Raw genomic sequence first — 21,280 nt, 5'->3', positions numbered from 1 at the left:
AGTGATCCTGGGATTCTCTGATCCTGGATGTGTCAGAACTCCTTGGGGTCAAGCTGCATCTGGGTGGGGCCTGAATGGGTGGGAATCCAGAGCACAGGCTCAGCTCTGGGAACAGGTGCAAATTGGAAGGAGCATGGGCCTCTGGCTGGGCAGGTCCTAAATTCTAAACTTCCTAATACTGTGACCCTTTAATATAGTTACTGCTATTGTAGTGACCCCGAGTAGAAAATTACTTTTATTTCTACTTCATGATTGTAATTTTGCTATTTTGTGTATTGTAATGTATATCTTTCAATGTATTATATGTTTTGCAATGTAAATATTTCCTAAGGGTCTTATATGACACCTGTGAAAGGGTCATTTAACCCCTAACTTAGTAACAACACACAGGTTGAGAAGAACCAGTGGGGTAGAGAATGAATAATTACAATATCTTATCTAAAATTACCAAAAAAATTAATAAAAATATTAGGTTTCAAGTTATTCTGTTCACTAAAGTTTATAAATTTTATACAACTAAACTATAATCTTCATAAAATATAATTAGCCACAAGGATGTTTCACAAAGGAATAAAGAATGTTAAAATATGTTCAAGCATTTTGTTCATTATTAGAATCCAACATCATACAGATCATCTCAAATGCATTCTTACAATTTTTTATTTCTATTTTATTTTCTTTCAATTTACTCTATCAATTATATAAATCATACAATTTACTTGATAAATTTAGTAATCAATTACAAAGTATCAAATGTCTCTCAACATACAAATTTGAATTTTTTCTGTGAATTAATGTTGAATAATCTATTTAGAAATCATATATTTGCCTTGTGCATATGAGAATGAAATAAGATCTAAGTTTATCTCTATGGAAGGGTGATACTTTACTACTTTATTTAAAATTCTTGGTTCACTATAAAGCAATATAATATTAAAAGAATTTGTCTTAATTAAGAAAACTATTGTTTCATATTCCATCGGTGAAATTTGAAATTAATATAAATTTTGTTTGGAACAATTATATCAGCCAAGTCCTTTAATATGATTTACATCCTTTAGCTAAAGGAATCAATATTAAAGAATATATTCAAATTTGTATTCAAATAAAAATAATTCAATATTTAGAGAAGCTTTTAAGAAAGTGTATTCTTTGTAGCATAATTGTAAAATATTTTTTAAAACTTTAATTGATGCCTCATGAAAATGAGGTTTCTCTGTAGATATCAAGAGTGTGATTGCATGGGACACATACATATATCTCATATACGCATATGTACATAATTATGGAAATAGTAATAATGATATTTGTAATTTAATTATTTTCACATTCTACAAGGCTAACAATTCTCCCACTTAACAATTGAAGCACCCAACCAGTCACCCCAAAATCAAACAACTGAGGCCAGAAGATCACAAATTTGGGGTTTCCCTAGACTACATAAAGATATCTATCAAAAGTAATAATAATAAAACCCAAATATGAAAAGTTCTTCCCTTTCAGAACACTTACAAAGTTAGTGACAAACTACAAATGTTCTATTTATGTTCTAATGAAAACAGTTAAAATATTTCTCTAAAATTGGGACATCCTACCTCAAACTGCATAGCTCATCTTGCAGTTCAGCATTTTCAATCTCTAGTTGAGACCACTCCTCTCGCAGTGCAATAATTTCATTACTTATACGTTCACAATCTTCTTCAATTAGTTCACAGTTATGTTTTTCAAAGTCTATTGATCTTTTATATGTATAAACTGCACCCCAGATTTTCACTAGGATCTCAGAATTTATATCTGTATTAGAGAAAAAGCACAATTACAGTACAGCAGCATTTTTGATAAATAAAACAGACTAGAGTTTTACCTAAACATGATGCACTGTAGAAATGTATCCTGAGGACCCACACAGTGGAAGACATGGTACATTCTGAAGATATGAAAAGAAGACAGTTAAGGTGTTTAGTTTAAGAACTAGTAGAGAAGACAAAAAAAGACATAAAACCAGATATTACAGACTCAGATGATACTGAAGTCAAACAAAGTTTTAATGTTGAATAAGCATGCAGGAATATGCCCTAGTGGAAGGGATGAGTAGGCATGAAGTAAGAACAAGAAGTAGTTGGTCAGAGTGTGAAGAGGCACATTGCCAGTATTCAACAGCAGACTAGAAGTGGAGATGCTACTGCCCTCTAAATCTAAACAAGGTCAAGTAAAAAGTACTGATTTTGATTCCAACCTCAAACAACACAAATCAGAAAAAAACATGTTTTAGAAACTGAAGATTATATGCTTCAGACATGACATAAATTGTTAGCTAATAAACACTAAAATAGTTTGATGATATTATCCCAATTTTCTATCTCTGTGCTGAGATAGTACAGACTAGGTTAGAATATGATGAGGACAAAGCTATTCTGACTCTCCTAGACTCCTGGAGCTGTGCAGATAAGCTATTTGGTGAAGAAAGCAGCCAGAAATCACAGGCCAGAAGTCTGGAAAATAGACACAAAGAAGAGGGGATGCTCTGGGCATGTTACTAGGCCGTCTGAAACATACTATAGAGCACATAACAACATGGGAATTCCAGGAAATATCCTGGGGCTGAGGGACACAACATCCCACACAATTAGAGGAGACCACCAGTGTTCACACAATGCCAGGAAAAGGGCATGTCTTCCCATAGGCTAGAGTAAACAAGGAATAATTTACAGGACCATAGTTAGCAAAAAGCATTGGCATGCTTTAGGAATGGAGAAAAAACAATATGCTGGGTGCATTTGTTGTGGTTTACCTAATAATTATACAAACTACAAAAGAAGGACCAAACTGATTATAAGAAATATATAATGCATATATAGAATTCAGAAAACTGTATAGAATGGAATGGAGAAGAAAGATAAAATCATTATTACAGACTAAAATGATAAAGAAATGAAACTAAGTTTTGACATCAAATAAGATAAAACAAAATCATAAACATAGTTAAATATATTAAGCACATATTAGTTACATATAAGTGTTGATAAATAATAAATAAAAATAGAATAATAAAATACATATATGAATGTCATGAGGTCATGTGTCATACTTAAATAGTTTTCCTTTATTATTATATGGACACACAGATATGGGTATTAATTTAAATTAAAAAAAACTTACATTACTATAAGGACACAGATATGGGTATTAATTTAAATTTAAAAAACTTAAGCTATAAAATGTTGCATAAGGCAAGAATATAAATAAATGTGAAGATGCATAATATAAACTGATCACATTTCATGGCATTACTGGGTGCCACTATGGTAAGCTCAAGGCTCATACAACTGTGAGGAAAATGCCATATGTGGATAAATCCTACAGGGGCAGCTTTTGCTTTCAATAAATTTCTCTCTATATTAAGTGGCTTCTCATAATTTTTATGAATCTTTACCAAAATATATGGTACAGCAAGCACACAAAATCGGTCTTAACAACTCTTTAGAGTATTGGTACAACCTGCACTCAACCAGTGTGTTGGAAAGTTATGTTTTGTGAGAAAGAAAATATTTGTGTATATTTAAAATGTTGAAGTGTGACTTTCTGGTTTTGTCATATGATACAAACTCACATGGTGTTTTGCTGAAGCAAGACCCAAGGGAGGTCAAGTCATGTTTGGAGAGATTATAAGTAGAAGACAAAGACAGTTTTAAGGAGCTTGCATAGCTAGCTATGCAACTCTGCTTTGGTATTGCCTCTATACTGATCTTCTCTTGCTGAAAGAGACAAGGCAGAAAACTCCTGGCATTCCAGCTGGTCTGACTTATTCCTAGCCCCTGCTGACTTATGCCAACTCAGGGGAGGCCTAGTATCTTCTGCTGAATTGTGCCACCATTGCTGACTCTTGTTTGGTGACACTTTTGTACTGCCCTGTTGGTATCCAGAGACTACTGAACTTGTCTGATGTTATCCTGAGTAAGGAGATTAGAATCACCATCCAAAGACCTACTTTTAAACAGGTACACATACCACTTGTCCTATTTCCAATTTTTCCCCTGCCTTTGGATGGTGGGCTAGAAAGTTTATTGAAGTGATTGATAAGCTGTATTAATGTACATATTAAAAAATCTAAGCTTACACAATGTTGTGACATGATTTGAAATGATGAGGAATGACAAGATTTCTCAGTCATTAAAGTGTTTGCTATGCAAGCTATTCTAAATTGAATTTGAACTCCAGTACCCATAACTTAGCAGGTTTGGGGGTGTGTTTTGTTTTGTTTTGTTTTGTTGTTGTGTTCCTTTTTTAAGCTATGCATGATGGTACATTCTGTCATCTTAATGCATGGGAGGCATAGACAGGAGGATACCTGGAGCTCACTGGACTGCCAACCTAACTGAATTGATTAGCTTTGACATCAGTGAGAGTTGCTCTTTCAAAAGAAATGAGGTTGAGAGCAATTTAGGAAGATGCATTACAGGCACACACACATAGATATACATACATGCATGCATGTGCATACAAACACACATACAAAAATACATTAACACGCACACTCCATAATACTGTAAAACATCTTAGCAGATTAAAAATTAGATCCATCAACCTTAAGGGAGCTAGCTAAGTGTATATGGGTGTTGGCTGCACAAGCATGAGAACCTGAGACCAAACCTCCATACAGAAAACACATATGACTACACATGTGCTTGTAAGCCCAGCCTTTGAGAGCTGCAGACAAGACCATTGGTGCTCATGTGCCAACCTACCTTCAAACTCAGTGAGATACCATCTCAAGGAATTAGGAGGATAATCTTAGAGCAGGATACCTCAACTTCTCCTTCAGTCTGTGCATACAAAGCGATGCTCACACCTAGTTACACACACACACACACTCACACACACACACACACACACACTCACACACTTAATAAAAATAAAATATTTTTTTGAATTTTAGAAGACAATGCTAATACCAAGTAGAAGAGAGGAGCCAATAAAACAAGAGCAGTAGTCTAAGAGTGTCTACTCAAAATATCATATGGCAGAGTCATCATGAAAGGATTCAGCATCCTTTACCAAAGTGACTCCAGAGAGCTGCGTCAATCCTCCAGTCACATGAAGAAGCAGCTATAAAAACAATAAATTCATGAATTTCTTAGGCAAATGGATGGAACTAGAAAATATCCTGAGTGAGGTAATCCAATTACAAAAGAAAACACATTGCATGCACTAAGTGATAAATGAATATTATCCCAGAAGCGCGGAATACCCAAGATATAATTCAGAGACCATATGCAGCTTAATAAGATGGAAGACCAAAGTGTGGATCCTTTGGTCCTCCTTAGAATAGGTACAAAATATCCATGAGGGGAAATACAAAGACAAAGAGTGGAGCGGAGACGGAAGGAAAGACCATCCAGAGACTGCCCCACCTGGGGATCCACCCATATACAGTTACCAAATCCAGACACTATTGTGGATGCCACCAAGTGTTAGCTGACAGGAGCCTGATGTATCTGTCTCATGAGAGGCCCTGCCAGTGCCTGACAAGTACAGAGGGGGATGCTCTCAGTCAACCATTGAACTGAGCACAGGGTCCCCAATGGAGGAGCTAGAGAAAGGAACCAAGGAGCTGAAGGGTTTTACAGCCCCACAGGAGGAAGAACAATATGAACCAGCCAGCACCCCCAAAGCTCCCAGGGACTTAACCACCAACCAAAGAGTACACAAGGAGGGGACCCATGGCTCCAGCCACATGAGTAGCAAAGGATAGCCTGGTAAGACATCAATGAGAAGAGAGGCCTTTGGACCTGTGAAGGCTCATTGCCCCAGTGTAGGGGAATTCCAGGAGAGGAACTGGGAGTGGTAAGTTAATGCACAGAGGGAGGGGGATGGGATAGGGGGTTTCAGAGGGGAGACCTGGAAAAGGAGTAACATTTGAAATGTAAATATAGAAAATATCTAATAAAAAATTAAGGAAAATACAAATAATAAAAGAAAAAGAAAGAGAGAGAGAGAAAGAAAGGAAGGAAGGAGAGAGAGAGAGAGAGAGAGAGAGAGAGAGAGAGAGAGAGAGAGAGAGAGAGAGAGAGAGAGAAAGAAAATCACGCTCCCTCCCCAAAAAAATCAAACAAACCAAAAAGAAGTAACAAAAAGGCACACCCCACCAATTTAATGTATTGGCTGACTGGCCTGTTCCATTTTGTTGAAACACATGAGTCTAATGTAACAACCCCAAGGCCATGGTGTCAAGCTCGCTCACTGAAGCTCTGAAGGCTTGCTGGCAGCTTCTGCTGAGACTAGTTTTCTGTTCGTTGATATCAAGCATGCCTATGTTTGGGCAATTCACCCTCATCAATAGCACACACAGGGGCTGCATGCAGAACTCCTACCTTTTCTCTGCCTCATGAGCTCTTCAATAAAATGCAAAATAGTGTCACAACTGTACTGCTCACAGTCCTTTGAGTTTCCCTCACATGATATTAGTTCCTTAAGGTCAAGCATATGATTTCCTTGTTCTTTGACCTATAAAATGAATAATAGCAATTTCAGATATTGTCATGTTGGGTACCCCATACACTATAAAGAAGAGACCCGTGTTTTACATAAGTAACAAGCAAAATGCTTCTGAAAGACCAGATTTTGAAAGGAAAGACACCTTTACTATTGGTGACTTTTAAAACTATTTTGGAAAGAAATATTTGAATATAACAAAAGAATCTTAAGTTTTATTTTATTTTATACTATATTTCTAAGTCCATTTATTATGTATTACTTTGATTTTTATACTGTATCTTAATAAATATGATTTGAAATTAATTTTTGCATACCTCTTCTTTTTCATTGGAAGTTTTCTTTGAAGACCTACAAAAAATGAAATACTTTCAGATGAATATTAAACTTGTAAAATAAAACACAAAAAATGTTTATTTTCCCTATCCATAAAACTTACCAGGTATTACAAATAAAATGATTTTCTGCAAAGGAAAGAAGCTGTAGACAAGAAGAGGAACATTGATATACAATTTATACCACTAGTAAAATCATAAAAGATGGAAATTACAACTGGAGACACGGCTCCAATTAACAGCAGATACTGCTTCTGCACAGGAGTTGAGCTCAACAGCCAGAACCCATGCTGTGTGACTCATAACCAACTAACTCCAGATCCAGAGACATACAATGCCTGTGCATTCTTCAGCCACCTGCACTCATGTGTGCATACTCAAATACAAGCACAAACATTTGCATCATTTTAAAATAATGATGACGATATTAATAATTTTTAAAATAATAAATTTTGATCAAGTATTGTAACAGTTAAGATAAGGGGACAATATAATATAGTATGCTTTGTTTCATAGAGGTAAATATACCAACATTTCCAATGTCATTCTCAGCAAAACGGAGTCTCATATTTAGTAAAACCTGCCTTATTAACACCACTGTGCTCTTTATATGTGTCAAATACCTTTAAGAATGGAAAGGCTTAGCTGTTCTTAGGCCTTCCTATGTAATTGCTGTGCATTGTTCTAAGCATTGGACTTGCTGTAAATTTGTTTTAATTCCAATATATGTCAGATAATTTTGAGAAACATAGAAAAGACCATGTGAATATGTGACAGATTTGAATTCATACTCAGAAATTCTAGAATCATAATTTATTTCATACTACACTATGAAAATAACTTTTCATCTTCAAGTAGATTTAAACGAAATAATAGAAGATGACAATAAATTACCATCCCACTTTAGTAAAAATTATACCTAATCATGTGACATTTTCAACTAGTTTTACTTGAGAAAGTATCTCACAGCCCAAATTCCCAGTTTCTCTTACCACAGCATCTTCAGTGCTGAGGAATCTTGTAGAAATCACTTTTATTTTCAAAATCTAAAAAGACATGGACTCACACAACTGTTCAGTTTTTAAGTCCCTAAGTTGCAAGTGTGAGGCTCTCAGTTTGATTTGTCAGAAGTTGTAGGGGACAAAACATAGCCAAATGTGGTGGTCTGGTGTGCACTAGAAATCCAGCACAGGGGAGACAGAAACAGGAGGGTGCCTGGAACCCTTGTCTGTCCACTGGCCGAAGGGAAGACTAAAACTTTTCCAAAATCACCATCTGTAGGCTGCACTAGTATCCAGTTACTGACTCACATAATTTTGATACCTGAACTGAAAATGGTCTGAAACCCATCCCTGTCATTGGTGCAGAACTAAGCTTTGCAGCATAGAATTAGCCATCATCATTTCAAATCAAGCATGCATCTAAAAAGCACTCATGCCTTCATTTGGTCTCAAAAGGGTACAGTGAGCCCCATGAAACAGTTGAAACAAACTGCAAGATAAAGTATAGGAAATTTAAGAATAAATGGATATGTGGGTTCTTTCCAGCATCTGGCAATTATAAATAGGGCTGCTATGAACATAGTATTCCCTCCCCTAATTACATGGTGGGGAATCCTCTGGGTATATGCCCAGGAGTGGTATAGCACGATCTTCTGGAAGTGAGGAGCCCAGTTTTTGGAGGAACCGCCAGACTGATTTCCAGAGTGGTTGTACCAAAACATAATCCACACATCAAATGAGGTACAAGAAGAAAGGAGGAGTGGCCCCTTGTTCTGGAAAGACTCAGTGAAGCAGTATTTGGCAAAACCAGAACGGGGAAGTGGGAAGGGGTGGGAGGGAGGACAGGGGGAGAGAAGGGGGCTTATGGGACTTTTGGGGAGTCAGGGGCTAGAAAAGGGGAAATCATTTGAAATGTAAATAAAAAATATATCGAATAAAAAATGTGAAAAAAAAGAATAAATGGATATGTTATTTTTCTAGGGGAGCTATAGGGTTTATCAAAACATGAAATTTACAAACTGCATTCAGCTTTTCTATATATGACCTACTAATTCCAGTCCACATAAATTAGAAAACACTAAAAACTTCCTATGTGACTACAATGAAGTAGAAATACTTGGAGGAAAAGCAGAGTCCTGCTTCTTTTTTAGCAGGACTAAATATGTTTCTCTAATAGTTTTCATATTTAAATGCTCAACTTATACAACCTATTAAGGCACACATTATTGAAATAAAGATAGGTTCAATGACCAATAGAGTGTGTGTATGTGTGTGTGTGGGGGGGGCACACATGGGTGTATTTACATGTGTTGAATATGCATGACTGGGTAATTGCAGACATACAAGTGTATGTGTGTATGTATGTGTGTGTGTGTGTGTGTGTATGTGTATGCGTGTGAGCATGTGTGTGAAGACAGACTTGAGTTTCTATGTAGTCTTGTCTGTGGCTGCCCTGTTTACTGTCTTATTTACTAACTGAGGCTGATCAAGTTTTAAGGCAATCCCCATTTGCCAAACTTGTGAATGTTGAGAATTTTAGGGATTCACTAGCAAAGATAATGAAAATATTTGAAGAAACCAGTCACTGAAGGGAAGAAATTTTTTTCAAAATGTACTTTCATTTAATATAGCATTTTTAAAGAAATTAATATAAGAGACATATTTTTAAAAATAAATGTTTAAGATCTCAATTTTTAATGAAATATTAAAACATAAACTTCAAAATCTATACTTACAAAAAGGCTAAGTCAGTGAATGGGCAGTGAAGGAGAAAGGTAGGAAGGGAGACTCAATACTGGGGCAAGTTAGGTAGGAGGACAAGAGGAAGGTGAGGGAGAAGGGAGGATGGAGGAAGAGGAGGAAGAGAGGAGATGACACCATGAATCAGGAGCTCCTGGCCAGGAGAAACCTCAAGAAGCAAGGACTCTCACACCTTGTGAATAAGTTAGTACAGTGCTAGAACTGCCCAATCTAGGAATACAGCTTATAATTACAATATCTATATGATGTGGGGGTTTATACCTATTTAATAGGATTAGAAACTCCAGCAACAGGGCTTCAGGGATGGTACACACTATAGAATCCCATAAAAATATAAAAAATAAAAGAATTAATAACCTCACCTTTCTAATTCATCAAGTTCCTTTATCTTTTCTTTCTGGTCTTCTAAAAGTTTTGCCAGGTTGTCATTTTTCATTCGAGCCAGTGTAAGTGGTGTAAAGCTATCCTATAAAACAATAATAACTTTTAACTCTGAGAACCTATTTATCAACAGACAATCATGTGGAAGACACAGTAGAGCTCACATAGTCTGAGGTGCAGTTACCTACATCCTTGACACTCTCACACACAGTGCTCTCACACAGATCCATTCTTCATAAGCCATCAGAGTACCTTTGATACCTATCTCATTTAATTCATAACTTAAATCTTAGTGAACCATGTGAAAAAGAATGTCTGCCATGGGTTCCTGATACCATGAGTAGAGTCTAAATAGTTTCTTCCAGAGCCTGTGGGAATGCAAATGCTTCTGAAATGTCATGAACTCCAAGTCACTGAGGCAGAGAATATTTGCTACAAAAGCACAGTGTAGAAAGGATGGCATGTCACAGTATTTTTTCCATACTGGACATATTGCCCTAATGTTAATACTATTTCTATAACAAATGAACATGAAATTCATGTTAGACTTGATATTCTGGGAGAATATGAAGGATTATATTATGCCCTGTGCTAGAGTTGCAATTTAAGTAATCTCTCAAGGAAAATACTGAAAACTTTTCTACGATGATTTAAATTTGTGGAATTAGGCTTTTCTCCTTGCAAGTTCTTCATAATAAAGCTGTAATGACAATCAGCATAAAATGTAGTAAATGGACAACACCCCTGAATAACTTCTCCAACACTTGCTTTATTTCACTGAAATAAGTATTTCATTGGAAATGAATATCAAAGTGAAATATGAGGTTTTATAGGTCAGGCACAGTGGTGAATTACCAAAAGTCCATCACTTCAGAGGTCCAGGAATATACAAGTTTTATGTCATCCTCATTACATAAAAAGTTCAAGGCCATCCTTGACTGTACAACATTCTGTCTCATGAACTAAGGGACAAATCAACTCTGTGGTTACCTAATTACAACTGAAAGGCCCATGATATTAGAGATCTATGAAATGAACTGACATGCTGAGATAGATACCATGTGGAGTAAACTGACAGAAAGATTCATAATTTAGACACTTATAATATAGAAACCTTGTATCTTATTGAAGTTTGTTTATCTGATATATTGGAAGTATAAGACAACATGATTCCCAAAAGGCTACAATTAAGAGAGTACCCTGAAGGAAATTGCAAATTTCTTCAGAATTGCTGTGGATGGAGGTAATAATTCTCTTTAGATTGTTCCTCAGAAGAGTAAAGGAGAGAGATCATGCAGTGTTTTGGGGGAAGGAAAGCTTGGGAAGAAGGAGCTCCCATCAAAGCTGGCTCATCTAGATAAGTCTTATAAAATCCATTTATTACATTTAGCGTTTGAGAGATTCTTAGGTCAAAGCTGTATCAGGATCCCAATGTAATATTTTAAAGTATGTAGGAAATAATCTGTAAATCAAAGCTGTGTCTTCTTTACCTCATTTTTTATACTGAAGTCGGCATTGTGTGCCAGCAGTTTGGCTGTCATTGAGGTGCTGTTATGCCAAACAGCATAGTGCAGTGCGGTGCTCCCAGTATTGTCCATAGCATTTGGGTCAGCACCGTGTTCTAATAACATAGCCACACATTGTTCGTGCTTGAACTGTGAAGCCTGGGGCATTGGATCAAGAAACAGATTGGAAAGATGAGAAAAGCAAAAATGTCATAGGTTTCACTAATTATTTGCATATATCTGAGATCATGTTTATTCCAAGAATTCCCATCCAATATGTGTCACACTGAAACTGTTGGCTGCTTTCTACCTTAATTAGTGCTGTTCTGTTGTCACTGTCACGGAGATCAATGTCACAATTCCACTCTATCAGGAGGGCAACTACATTGGGATGGCCGTATGCACAGGCATAGTGCAGAATAGTTCTGTGAAAATGAAAACTTTTTAAGAATTTTTTACAAAACTAGGTCAAAAGCCACAGTTGTTCATGTAATTCTCACTAACTTTGGGCATCCAATTCAAAGAAATGTTTTTGCCTCCAATATTGGAATCATGACATATATATTTCTGTATGGGAGGCAAGGATGCTATCACTGAGTTGAACACCCAATATGTTAAATACTTTTCCATTGTTGCAATGAAACAACATAACCAAAGCAACATGGAGAGGAAAATAGAAATGGCCCTGATAGAATCTTTCATCATTCCTCTGAAGCTTCCCAAGCCAGGCCTCCATCTCCGGAATTACCTTCAACCTTCTTAATTAGGAAGCTCCTAAAGAACAGCTCAGCAAGCATTGAAAACTCAGTGGTATTTCTTGCACAATATTCCAATGTCCTTCCAAAATCCTCCCCACCCCACCCCAAAAAATGGTCACCTATGTCATAGCACTGCCCCTCTAAGCTAGTACCAAGCTGTCATATTTAGGATTTCCATTATGTGATGAAACATCATGATCAAGACAGCTTGGGGATGAATGGGCTTATATCACACACAGTTCCAGAAAACAGTTCATCTGTAAAAGCTGTGAGGTTAGAAACTCAAACAGGGAGAAACCTGTAGGCAGGAGCTGATTATGGTAAGCCATGGAGGAGTGCTGCTTACTAGCCTGTTCTCCATCTCTTCCTGAGACTGAGTTCTTGTGGAAACCAGAACCACCAGCCCAGGGATGGCATCACCCACAATGGGCAGGGTCCTACACCATCAATCACCAATTAAGAAAATGCCCTAGAAGATTGCCTACAACCAGATCTTATGGAGAAATTTTTCAGTTGACCTTCCCTCCTCTCAGATGACTTTTGCTTGTGTCAAGTTGACATAAACTGTGCAGCACAGTTGGCCAAAGTAACCTTTCTAAATTAGAACTCTCAATTTGGATTTGTCTCCTTCTTTGAACTCTGTAGCTACTCACTGCTTTATTCTCTGCATACCCAAGACCCTCATCAATAAAAAGGGAATCAAAATAAGCTCATCTCACAAGTCATAGTAGGATTATTGAAAAACATCATGCAAAGGATTTACAGCTTTTTCTACCATGAAATTGCTCAGCAATCAGATGTTTGGATGTTTTTCTTTGAGGCATAGTCTTGTTACAGAATTCAGGCTGGTCTTGAATTCACAATGTGTCTCAGGAGCTGCTAACTTGCAATCTTCTCACTGTAGACCACTGGTACATGACTACACAAGTGAACACACTCTGGTTGGCTTATGACCCTGTTCTTCTCACACTTTGAGAACTTTACATTAGGATATGAATTATAACTCCTGATGTATTACGCTTTACCTGATAGCAGGTTTTAGATTACATAATTCATAAAGTGTGCAGGAACCATAACCAACTGTGCTTACAGTAAATCATATGTGATATATTCAAAAGAATTCTGGGAGTTCTAGTTATAATATTTAAATATTCAAAATGTGAAAAAATATGACAACAGCAAATTATATCTGAAACTATTTTGTTAATTTCTAAATCTTTGGCAAAAGAAATACCAGGACTAAAATGAGGATAATTTTTTCATTATTTTGATTTGTACAATGTGAAGAAATGAGAACTTTCACTTGGCTAATATTTCAATTAATTGATAATAGTTTTAGACAGGGCATAATTCTTCAAAGTAGTTACTTGTTACAACTTCCTAATTTCAGAAATGCTATTTAAAAATAAATAGGTCAAGTTTCTAGTGGACTTGAGACCCCCCTTCTAAGTAGGACTGAAGTATCTATCCTCTTTGGTCTTCATTCCTCTTGAGCTTCATGTGTTCCATGAGCTGTATCGTGGGTATTCCATGCTCTTTGCCTAATATCACTGATCAGTGAGTACACACACCATGTGTGGTCTTTTATGACTGAGAAACCTCACTCAGGATGCTATTTTCTAGATTTAGCCATTGCCTTCAGATTTCAAGAAGTCATTGTTTTTAATATCTGTCTGGTGTTACATTGTTTGAATGTACTATATCTCTAGACTTTCTACTCAGCACAGGAAAATCTGCACACATTAAGGATGAGAGGCATTTACAGCCCATAGAATGAGTGTGCTTAATAAGAGAAACAAAGTGATTTGGTGAACTACTGAGTAAAAAGAATAAAGTTTAGGAATTCATTTATATTTAAATTTGTGGGCATTTTAATAAATTTAATTAACAATCTTATTATCACTCACAAACATAAATCAAGAAATCAGTAAGACTGCACTTACAGTTGTTTTATTAGCAAGTCATATGAGATATAAATTAATAACTTCACTGTAATCATTCTCTTCCCATAATGTGAGGAAATTACATTAACAAAAGAATACATGAACTTAACTGCAAACCTTTACTTTAGTATTTGGTACTACTCTAGTCTGATTCTTTGGACTGAAATTATTTTCGTGTGTGTGTGAGTTTTTGAGTGTGTATGAGGGTGTTTATTTTTTATTTTCTATATTCTTTGTTTACATTCCAAATGCTTTCCCCTTTCCCATTGTCCCCTACCTATATGTCCCATAAGCTCTTTTCTCTCCACCTATTCCCCAATCACCCCCTCCCATTTCTCTGTCCTGGTCCTCCCCTACAATGCTGGATCAAGCCTTTCCATGAAAGGGCCCTCTCCTTCCTTCTTCTTGGGAATCATTTGGTATGCTAATTGTACCTTGAGTATTCAGAGCTTCTGAGCTAATTAATATCCACTTCTCAGTGATTGTATTCCATGTGTTTTCTTTTGTGACTGGTTTACCTCACTTATGATGATATTTTCCAGTTCCAACCATTTGCCTAAAAATTTCATGAATCCATTGTTTTTAATTGCTGAGTAGTATTCCATTGTATAAATATACCACATTTTCTGTATCCATTCCTCCATTGAGGGCCATCCAGGTTCTTTCCAGCTTCTGGCTATTATAAATAAGGCTGCTATGAACATAGTGGAGCATGTGTCCTTATTGCATGCCGGGGAATCCTCTGGATATATGCCCAGGAGTGGTATAGCAGGGTCGTATGAGGGTGTTTATATGTCGTGTGTGTGTGTGTGTGTGTGTCTTCCAGTGAGTTCTTCCCCTAACCTAATGGAGACCACTGTGTTCTGATGCTTGGCTGAGAGCTTCACCATCTGTATTGGTCAAGCTCTGGCAGAGACTGTCAGGAGGATAGATAAATGAGGCCCCTGTCAACAAATGTTAAATTAGCAAATATCTGGGTTTAGTGTCTGTAGATGGTATGGATCCCTAGGTGGAGACTGTCTTGGTATGGCTTTTCCTCTGGTCTCTCCCCATATCTTTGTCCCTTATACATCGAAGGACCCATGGCTCCAGCTGCACATGTAGCAGAGGATTGCTATCAAAGGAAGGAGAAGCCCTTGGTTCTGTCGAGATTAGATAGCCAAGCGTAGTGGAATGGCAGGACTGTGAGGCAGGAGTGGGTGGGTGGCTGGGGGAGCACCCTCAGAGAAGAAGGGGAGGGAGTTGGATAAGGGAGTTGTGGAGGAAACACTGAGAAGGGGGATAACATTTGAAATGCACATAAATAAAACAACCAATAAAAAATCAATAAAAAGAAGACACTGGGTGGTTTTGTTTCATTCCTTTCTTGACTGTGGATGTGGTATGACCAGATCATGTCTCTGATTTCCCCATTATAATGAACTATAAGCTAGAACTTTAAGCCTTAAACTTAAGTTTCATGATGAGTAATTGATTTTACGGATAAAATCCAAATTGTACCAGAAATATGAGTTTCACAATGGCCAATGAATAATATATACAATATTATATATTGTACTCTCTCCATAAGAGAGAATAAAGTTGGATTGAATATACCATTTCGATTTTCAAACTGCTGGTATTCATATATGGACTTACAAAATTAGGCATTTACCCAGCACAATGAAAGGTAAATATGTGTCAGGGGCTTCATATCAGTTGGTGTATTGTTGGTGGCTCAGAACCTGAGAGATCTTGGGGGTCCAGATCAGATGAGACCAGGTTAGACTGCTGGTCTTCCTATGAAGTATTACTCCTCCTCAGCTTCTTCCAGCTTTATTCTAATTCCACCACAGAGGCCCTCAGCTCCTCCTGTTCATTGGTTGGGTGTAAATATCTGCATCTGACTCAGCTGCTGTGCCTCTCACAAAGCAGCCATGCTGGGCTCCTGTCTCCCAGGTCTCTGGTAAATTAATGGAGTACTTCCCACTCCTACCTCCTCATATTAATTCTTTCCATTCTTTCTGCTAGCCCTCAGGGCTTCTGTCTTCTTCCCCCCAACCCCAACCTACAATACCTGATCATGTTCCCTTTTCCCTTCTCCCCTCTCCCACCCAGGTCTCTCCCTCTCTCTGCCCCATATGAATGCTTTCTTCTGCTTCACAGGTGGGATTGAAGCACCCTCACTTAGGCCCTTATCTTGTTAAGATTCTTGAGTTCTGAGGATTATATCCTGGGGATTCTGTACATTTTTTGGCTAATATCCATTTATTAGTGAATACATACCATACATGTCCTTTTTGGTCAGAGTTAATTCATCCAGTAGGATAATGTCTAGTTCCATGTACGTGCAAGTACCTATAAAACTCAAGAGGTTCTCATTCTTAATAGCTAAGTAAGTAAATTTTGTAAATTTTGTAAATAAACCACAAGTTTCCAACTTCCAGCTATCACAAAAAGGCCATTATGAACGTAGTGGAACACATGCCCAAAAGTGGGGCATCTTTTGGATATGTGCTCAAGAGTGGTATAGCTGGGTCTTCAGGTAGATATATTTACGATTTTCTGAGGATCCTCCAGATTTATTTCCAAAGCTGTTGTACCAGTATGCCATCACATAGCAATGGAGGAGTGCTCCTCTCTGTCTACATCCTCACCAATGTGTGCTGTCACAAGAGTTTTTGATCTTAGCGATTCGGATTGGTATACTATAATATCTTAGGGTCATTTTGATGTGCATTTCCCTGATCACTAAGGAATTTGAACATTTCTGTTAGTTCTTCTTGGCCATTTGAGATATCTTTGTTGTGAATTCTGTTTAGTTCTTTACCTCACATGAATGCTTTCTTCTGCTTCACAGGTAGGATTGAAGCATCCTCACTTAGGTTGTTTGTTTTTGTTTAGGTTGTTTTTTTTTTTTTTTTTTTTGGTGGTTAGCTTCTTGAGTTCTTTATATATTTTGAATATTAGCCCTGTCTGAATGTTACAAATAATCAACAAAACCAAGAGCTGGTTCTTTTAGAAAATCAAAAAGATAGAAAAACACCTAGCCAAGCTATCAAAAGGGCCCAGAGACAGCACCCAAATGAAAAGGGAGACATAAAAACAGAAAGTGAGGAAATTCAAAAAATCAACAGATCATCCTTTGCCATAGCGTTCCATACCCAGGTGACACAGGGAGATAGCTAGACTCCCAAAAGTGTAGACATGACTGGGGACACATGTATGACCACCCATGCTGCTCAGAGGAGCCTGCCTGAAACCCTTACAACACAAGATCCTAGGGGCAGCCTAGGACAGGTGTCTTCTGATTTCTGTCTGTGCCCAGAGCTGATCCTGGGCCACAGAGCTACATCCACAAATCCCAGCAATAGAGAACCAATCTCCTAGGAGTGCCTACCCACCTGAGTTAACAGGTAAGACCACTACTTTTCTTCAAATTCCTGGCCAAAGAGCGGCCTGCTCAAAGCCATCAGGACACAGGAACCAAGGATCAACTATGGACAGAATCATTCTGGTTTCTGTCTCTACCCATGAGTTAAACCTGTACCACAATTCTCCAGACCTAAATTCCCCCAGAGAGAGAACTGGTCTCCCAGGAGTACTGACACAGGCTTGCAGACATACAAACCACAGTCATAGACAGCAAGACCAGCTAACTTGAGAGATAACAATATGGCAAAATGCAAACACAAGAATATGACCAACAGAAACCAAGTCGATATGGCATTATCTGACCCCAGTCCTGGATACTCAGCACACTGCAAAAACAAGATTTGGATTTAAAGTCTCAGCTCATGATGCTGATAGAGGACTTCAAGATTGACATGAATAACTCCCATAAAGACATGCCGGGGAACACGGGTAAATAGGTAGAAGCCCTTAAAGAAGAAACACAAAAATCCCTTAAAGAATTATAGGAAAAAACTAACAAACAAGTGAAGAAGTGAACAAAACCATCCAGGACCTAAAAATGGAAGTAGAAATAATAAGGATACATGCCCACTATGTTCATAGCAGCCTTATTTATAATAGCCAGAAGCTGAAAAGAACCCAGATGTACCTCAACACAGTAATGGATACCGAAAATGTGGTACATTTATAAAATGGAGTACTATTCAGCTATTAAAAACAATGAATTCATGAAATTCTTAGGCAGATAGATAGAAGTAGAAAATATCATCCTGAGTGAGGTAACCCAATTACAAAATAACACACATTGCATGCACTCACTGATAAGCTTAGAAGCTTAAGCCCAGAAGCTTAGAATACCCAATGTGCAATTAACAGACAAAATGAAGCCCAAGAAGATAGAAGACAAAAGTGTGGATACTTTGGTCCTTCTTAAAGGGGAACAAAATACCCATGGTAGGAGATACAGAGAGACAAATTGTGGAGCAGAGACTGAAGGAAAGGCCATTCAGAGACACTATTGTGGATGCCAACAAGCACTTGCTGACAGGAGCCTGATATAGCTGTGTACTGAGAGTCTCTGCCAGCACCTGACAAATACAGGTTGGTGCTCTTAGCCAACCATTGGATTAAACATAAATTCCCCAATGGAGCTTGAGAGGAGATTCCTGCCCCATAGTAGGAACAGCAATATTAACCAACCACTACCCCCACAGACCTTCCAGGGACTAAACTATTAATCAAGGACTACACATTGAGGGACCCATGGCTCTACCTGAATATGTAGCAGAGAATGTCCTTATTGGACATCAAAGGGAGGAGAGGCCCTTAGTCCTTAGAAGGCTAGATGCCCAAGAATAGGGGAATTTCAGGACAGGGAAGCAGGAGTGGGTGTGTTGGTGAGCAGGGGAAGAGGGGATTTGGGTGGGGTGTTTTCAGAGGGGAAACCAGGAAAGGGGCTAACATTGAAATGTAAATAAAGAAAATATCTAATAAAAACACCATAAAAACTGATCATATCATACTGCAAAAGCCTATACACAACAAAACTGGAACATCTAAATGATATGGATGATTTTTCTAAACAGATACTACATACTAAAGTTAAATCAAGAGCATGTAAACTAACTAAACAGGCCCATATCTCCTAAGGAAATAGAAGATGTCATTAAAAAACTGGCAAACAAAAACAGCCTAAGGCCAGATGGCTTCTGGGCAGAATTCTATCAGACCTTCAAAGAAAAGTTAATGCCAACACTCTTCAGACTATTCCACAAAATTAACACAGAAAGAACACTACCTAATTAATTCTGTAGAGCCAAAATTATTCTGATACATAAATGAAACAAGGACGCAAAGAAAGAAAGAGAACATTAGATCAATTTGACTTATGATCATCAATGAAAAAGTACTCAATAAAATACTAGTAAACCGAATCTAAGAACACATCAAAGTCATCATTCAGCATGACCAAGTAGGCTTCATCCCAGGGATGCAAGGTTGGTTCAATATATGAAAATTCAATAACTATATAAGAAAGTCAAAGAAAATATTAATGGTCATTTCAATAGATTCTGAAAATACATTTGACAAAATTTATCACCCCTTCATGTTAAAAATATTGAAGTGATCAGGAATTCAAGGCCCATACCCAAACATAATCAAATCAACATGCAACAAACCAACTGCCAATATCAAATTAAATGGACAGCTTTTCACTTTTAAAGTTATATTTTCCTGCTCACTATTATGACTCCAGCCATGAAACCTCTTTAAGGAAAACTTGCATAAATGGAAAGAAAACCCATATTTGAAAGATACACAGTCTGTATCTTATTTTCAGCAAACTGCAACTAAAATGATTATGTCTATTTATTTGTGTATATAATAAACTGAAGGACATGTGGATGAAAATGAGGCCAACCTACTATAGTGCCTGGGAGAGAAACAGGTACATCAGTCACAGAAAAGAGGAGGTCTGGATACAACAACATTAATGAATTCAAGAACCAGGGGCTTTTTGTGGTGAACAGCTCTAGGTCAGCAGGGCCTTCTGCCCTTCCCCCACCCCACTTCCCAGAGCATTGGAATAACTGCCAAGCACTGAGATTACCATGAAATCTCAGCGACAAAGGTCAGCATACTAGTCAGTAGCCCTGCGAACATTGGCAGTTCCTCCTACTCCTAGACACTGGGCCACTTAGGGAAGCTGACACATTTCTTTCTCCACCTGCCTCCCAGCCTGCCCCTTTCCCCTGATCCCCAGCCCCAGACACCTGTCATTGCTGTCTCGGTCATTGATGTCATTTTTCCTAAGTATGAGTCTTCGCTCTACTGTGGCAACATCACCCCGGGTAGCAGCCTTGTGGATCTTGCTGAAGGCTTTGTAGCTTTTGATCTCTCTGGCAGAAGAGAGGCCAGTACCACTCTGACATGGCCTCCCATGGCCTGTGAAGGACTCCCTCTGGCCGGTGGAGGATCCAGGGGAAGATGGCCTTCGATTCCAGCAACACGAGGAGCTCATGGTGGAGCGCCCCACCCACCCACCCCGAGTCACCCCAGTCACCCCAAGTCACCCCGACCCCTCCCCTCCCTCTTGGCTCTTGGCCACCCTCAGAACCAACACACTGATATAGATCTGCAAGTGAGTCTTGTCACCACTGCCAGCAAGACCAGGACAAAGCACCCACAGGCAAGCTCAGTAGGAAAGAGTCCAGCCAGAACAGGTACTCCTGTCAACTGACTTCTATCCAACTGTTGCCAAGCAACGCATCTAAACACAGGCATGCGCACTCTGACCAATGGGAAAGCCGAGGTCCAACAGCTGTTATAGAGGTTCTCAGCATGCCTGCTTTGCATGCACAGGACCTGATCTGGGAAATTAGCTTTACTAGCTGAACTTATCATGGTCTTCGATCTGATAGGCCAAGACTTCCTTGGAGCCTCCTCAAGCCTGCACTAGTTTAGTCTCCAAGAACACTTTCCTAAAACATGTCCGTCAACCTGCCCTCTGTTTGCCTTCATCTCCAAGGAAAATATCCACTGATCCCCCACTATGATCTATGGGGATTTGGCTGGAGTCACCAGGCAAGGAAGATGATTTTGGTGACATCAGAAGTAGGGACAAGAGCAATATATTTTTTTCTTCCTCTCTACTTCATGGACAGTAGGTCAAAGAAGAAATAAAGAAAGGCATCAAAGCCTTTGTAAATT

At 38.2% G+C, this 21,280-nt stretch overlaps 1 protein-coding gene across 1 annotated transcript in view; it reads right to left on the bottom strand.

Annotated features, from left to right (window-relative positions):
* Positions 1-20,591, bottom strand: part of LOC127664606 (ankyrin repeat domain-containing protein 26-like) — a 50,321-nt gene extending 29,730 nt beyond the window's left edge. The window contains exons 1-7 of the mRNA XM_052156647.1: positions 20,344-20,591; positions 11,786-11,900; positions 11,461-11,634; positions 9,952-10,055; positions 6,810-6,843; positions 6,372-6,504; positions 1,596-1,794 (exon numbers count right to left, since the gene is read on the bottom strand). Coding sequence (XP_052012607.1) covers positions 1,596-1,794; positions 6,372-6,504; positions 6,810-6,843; positions 9,952-10,055; positions 11,461-11,634; positions 11,786-11,900; positions 20,344-20,591 — 1,007 coding nt within the window. The remainder of the gene's footprint in view (positions 1-1,595; positions 1,795-6,371; positions 6,505-6,809; positions 6,844-9,951; positions 10,056-11,460; positions 11,635-11,785; positions 11,901-20,343) is intronic.
* Between the last annotated feature and the right edge of the window lie 689 nt (positions 20,592-21,280).

The sequence above is a fragment of the Apodemus sylvaticus genome, chromosome 14 (genome assembly GCF_947179515.1).
Source record: "Apodemus sylvaticus chromosome 14, mApoSyl1.1, whole genome shotgun sequence".
Taxonomy (NCBI): Eukaryota; Metazoa; Chordata; class Mammalia; order Rodentia; family Muridae; genus Apodemus; species Apodemus sylvaticus.
This window is presented reverse-complemented; position numbering and strand designations above follow the sequence as displayed.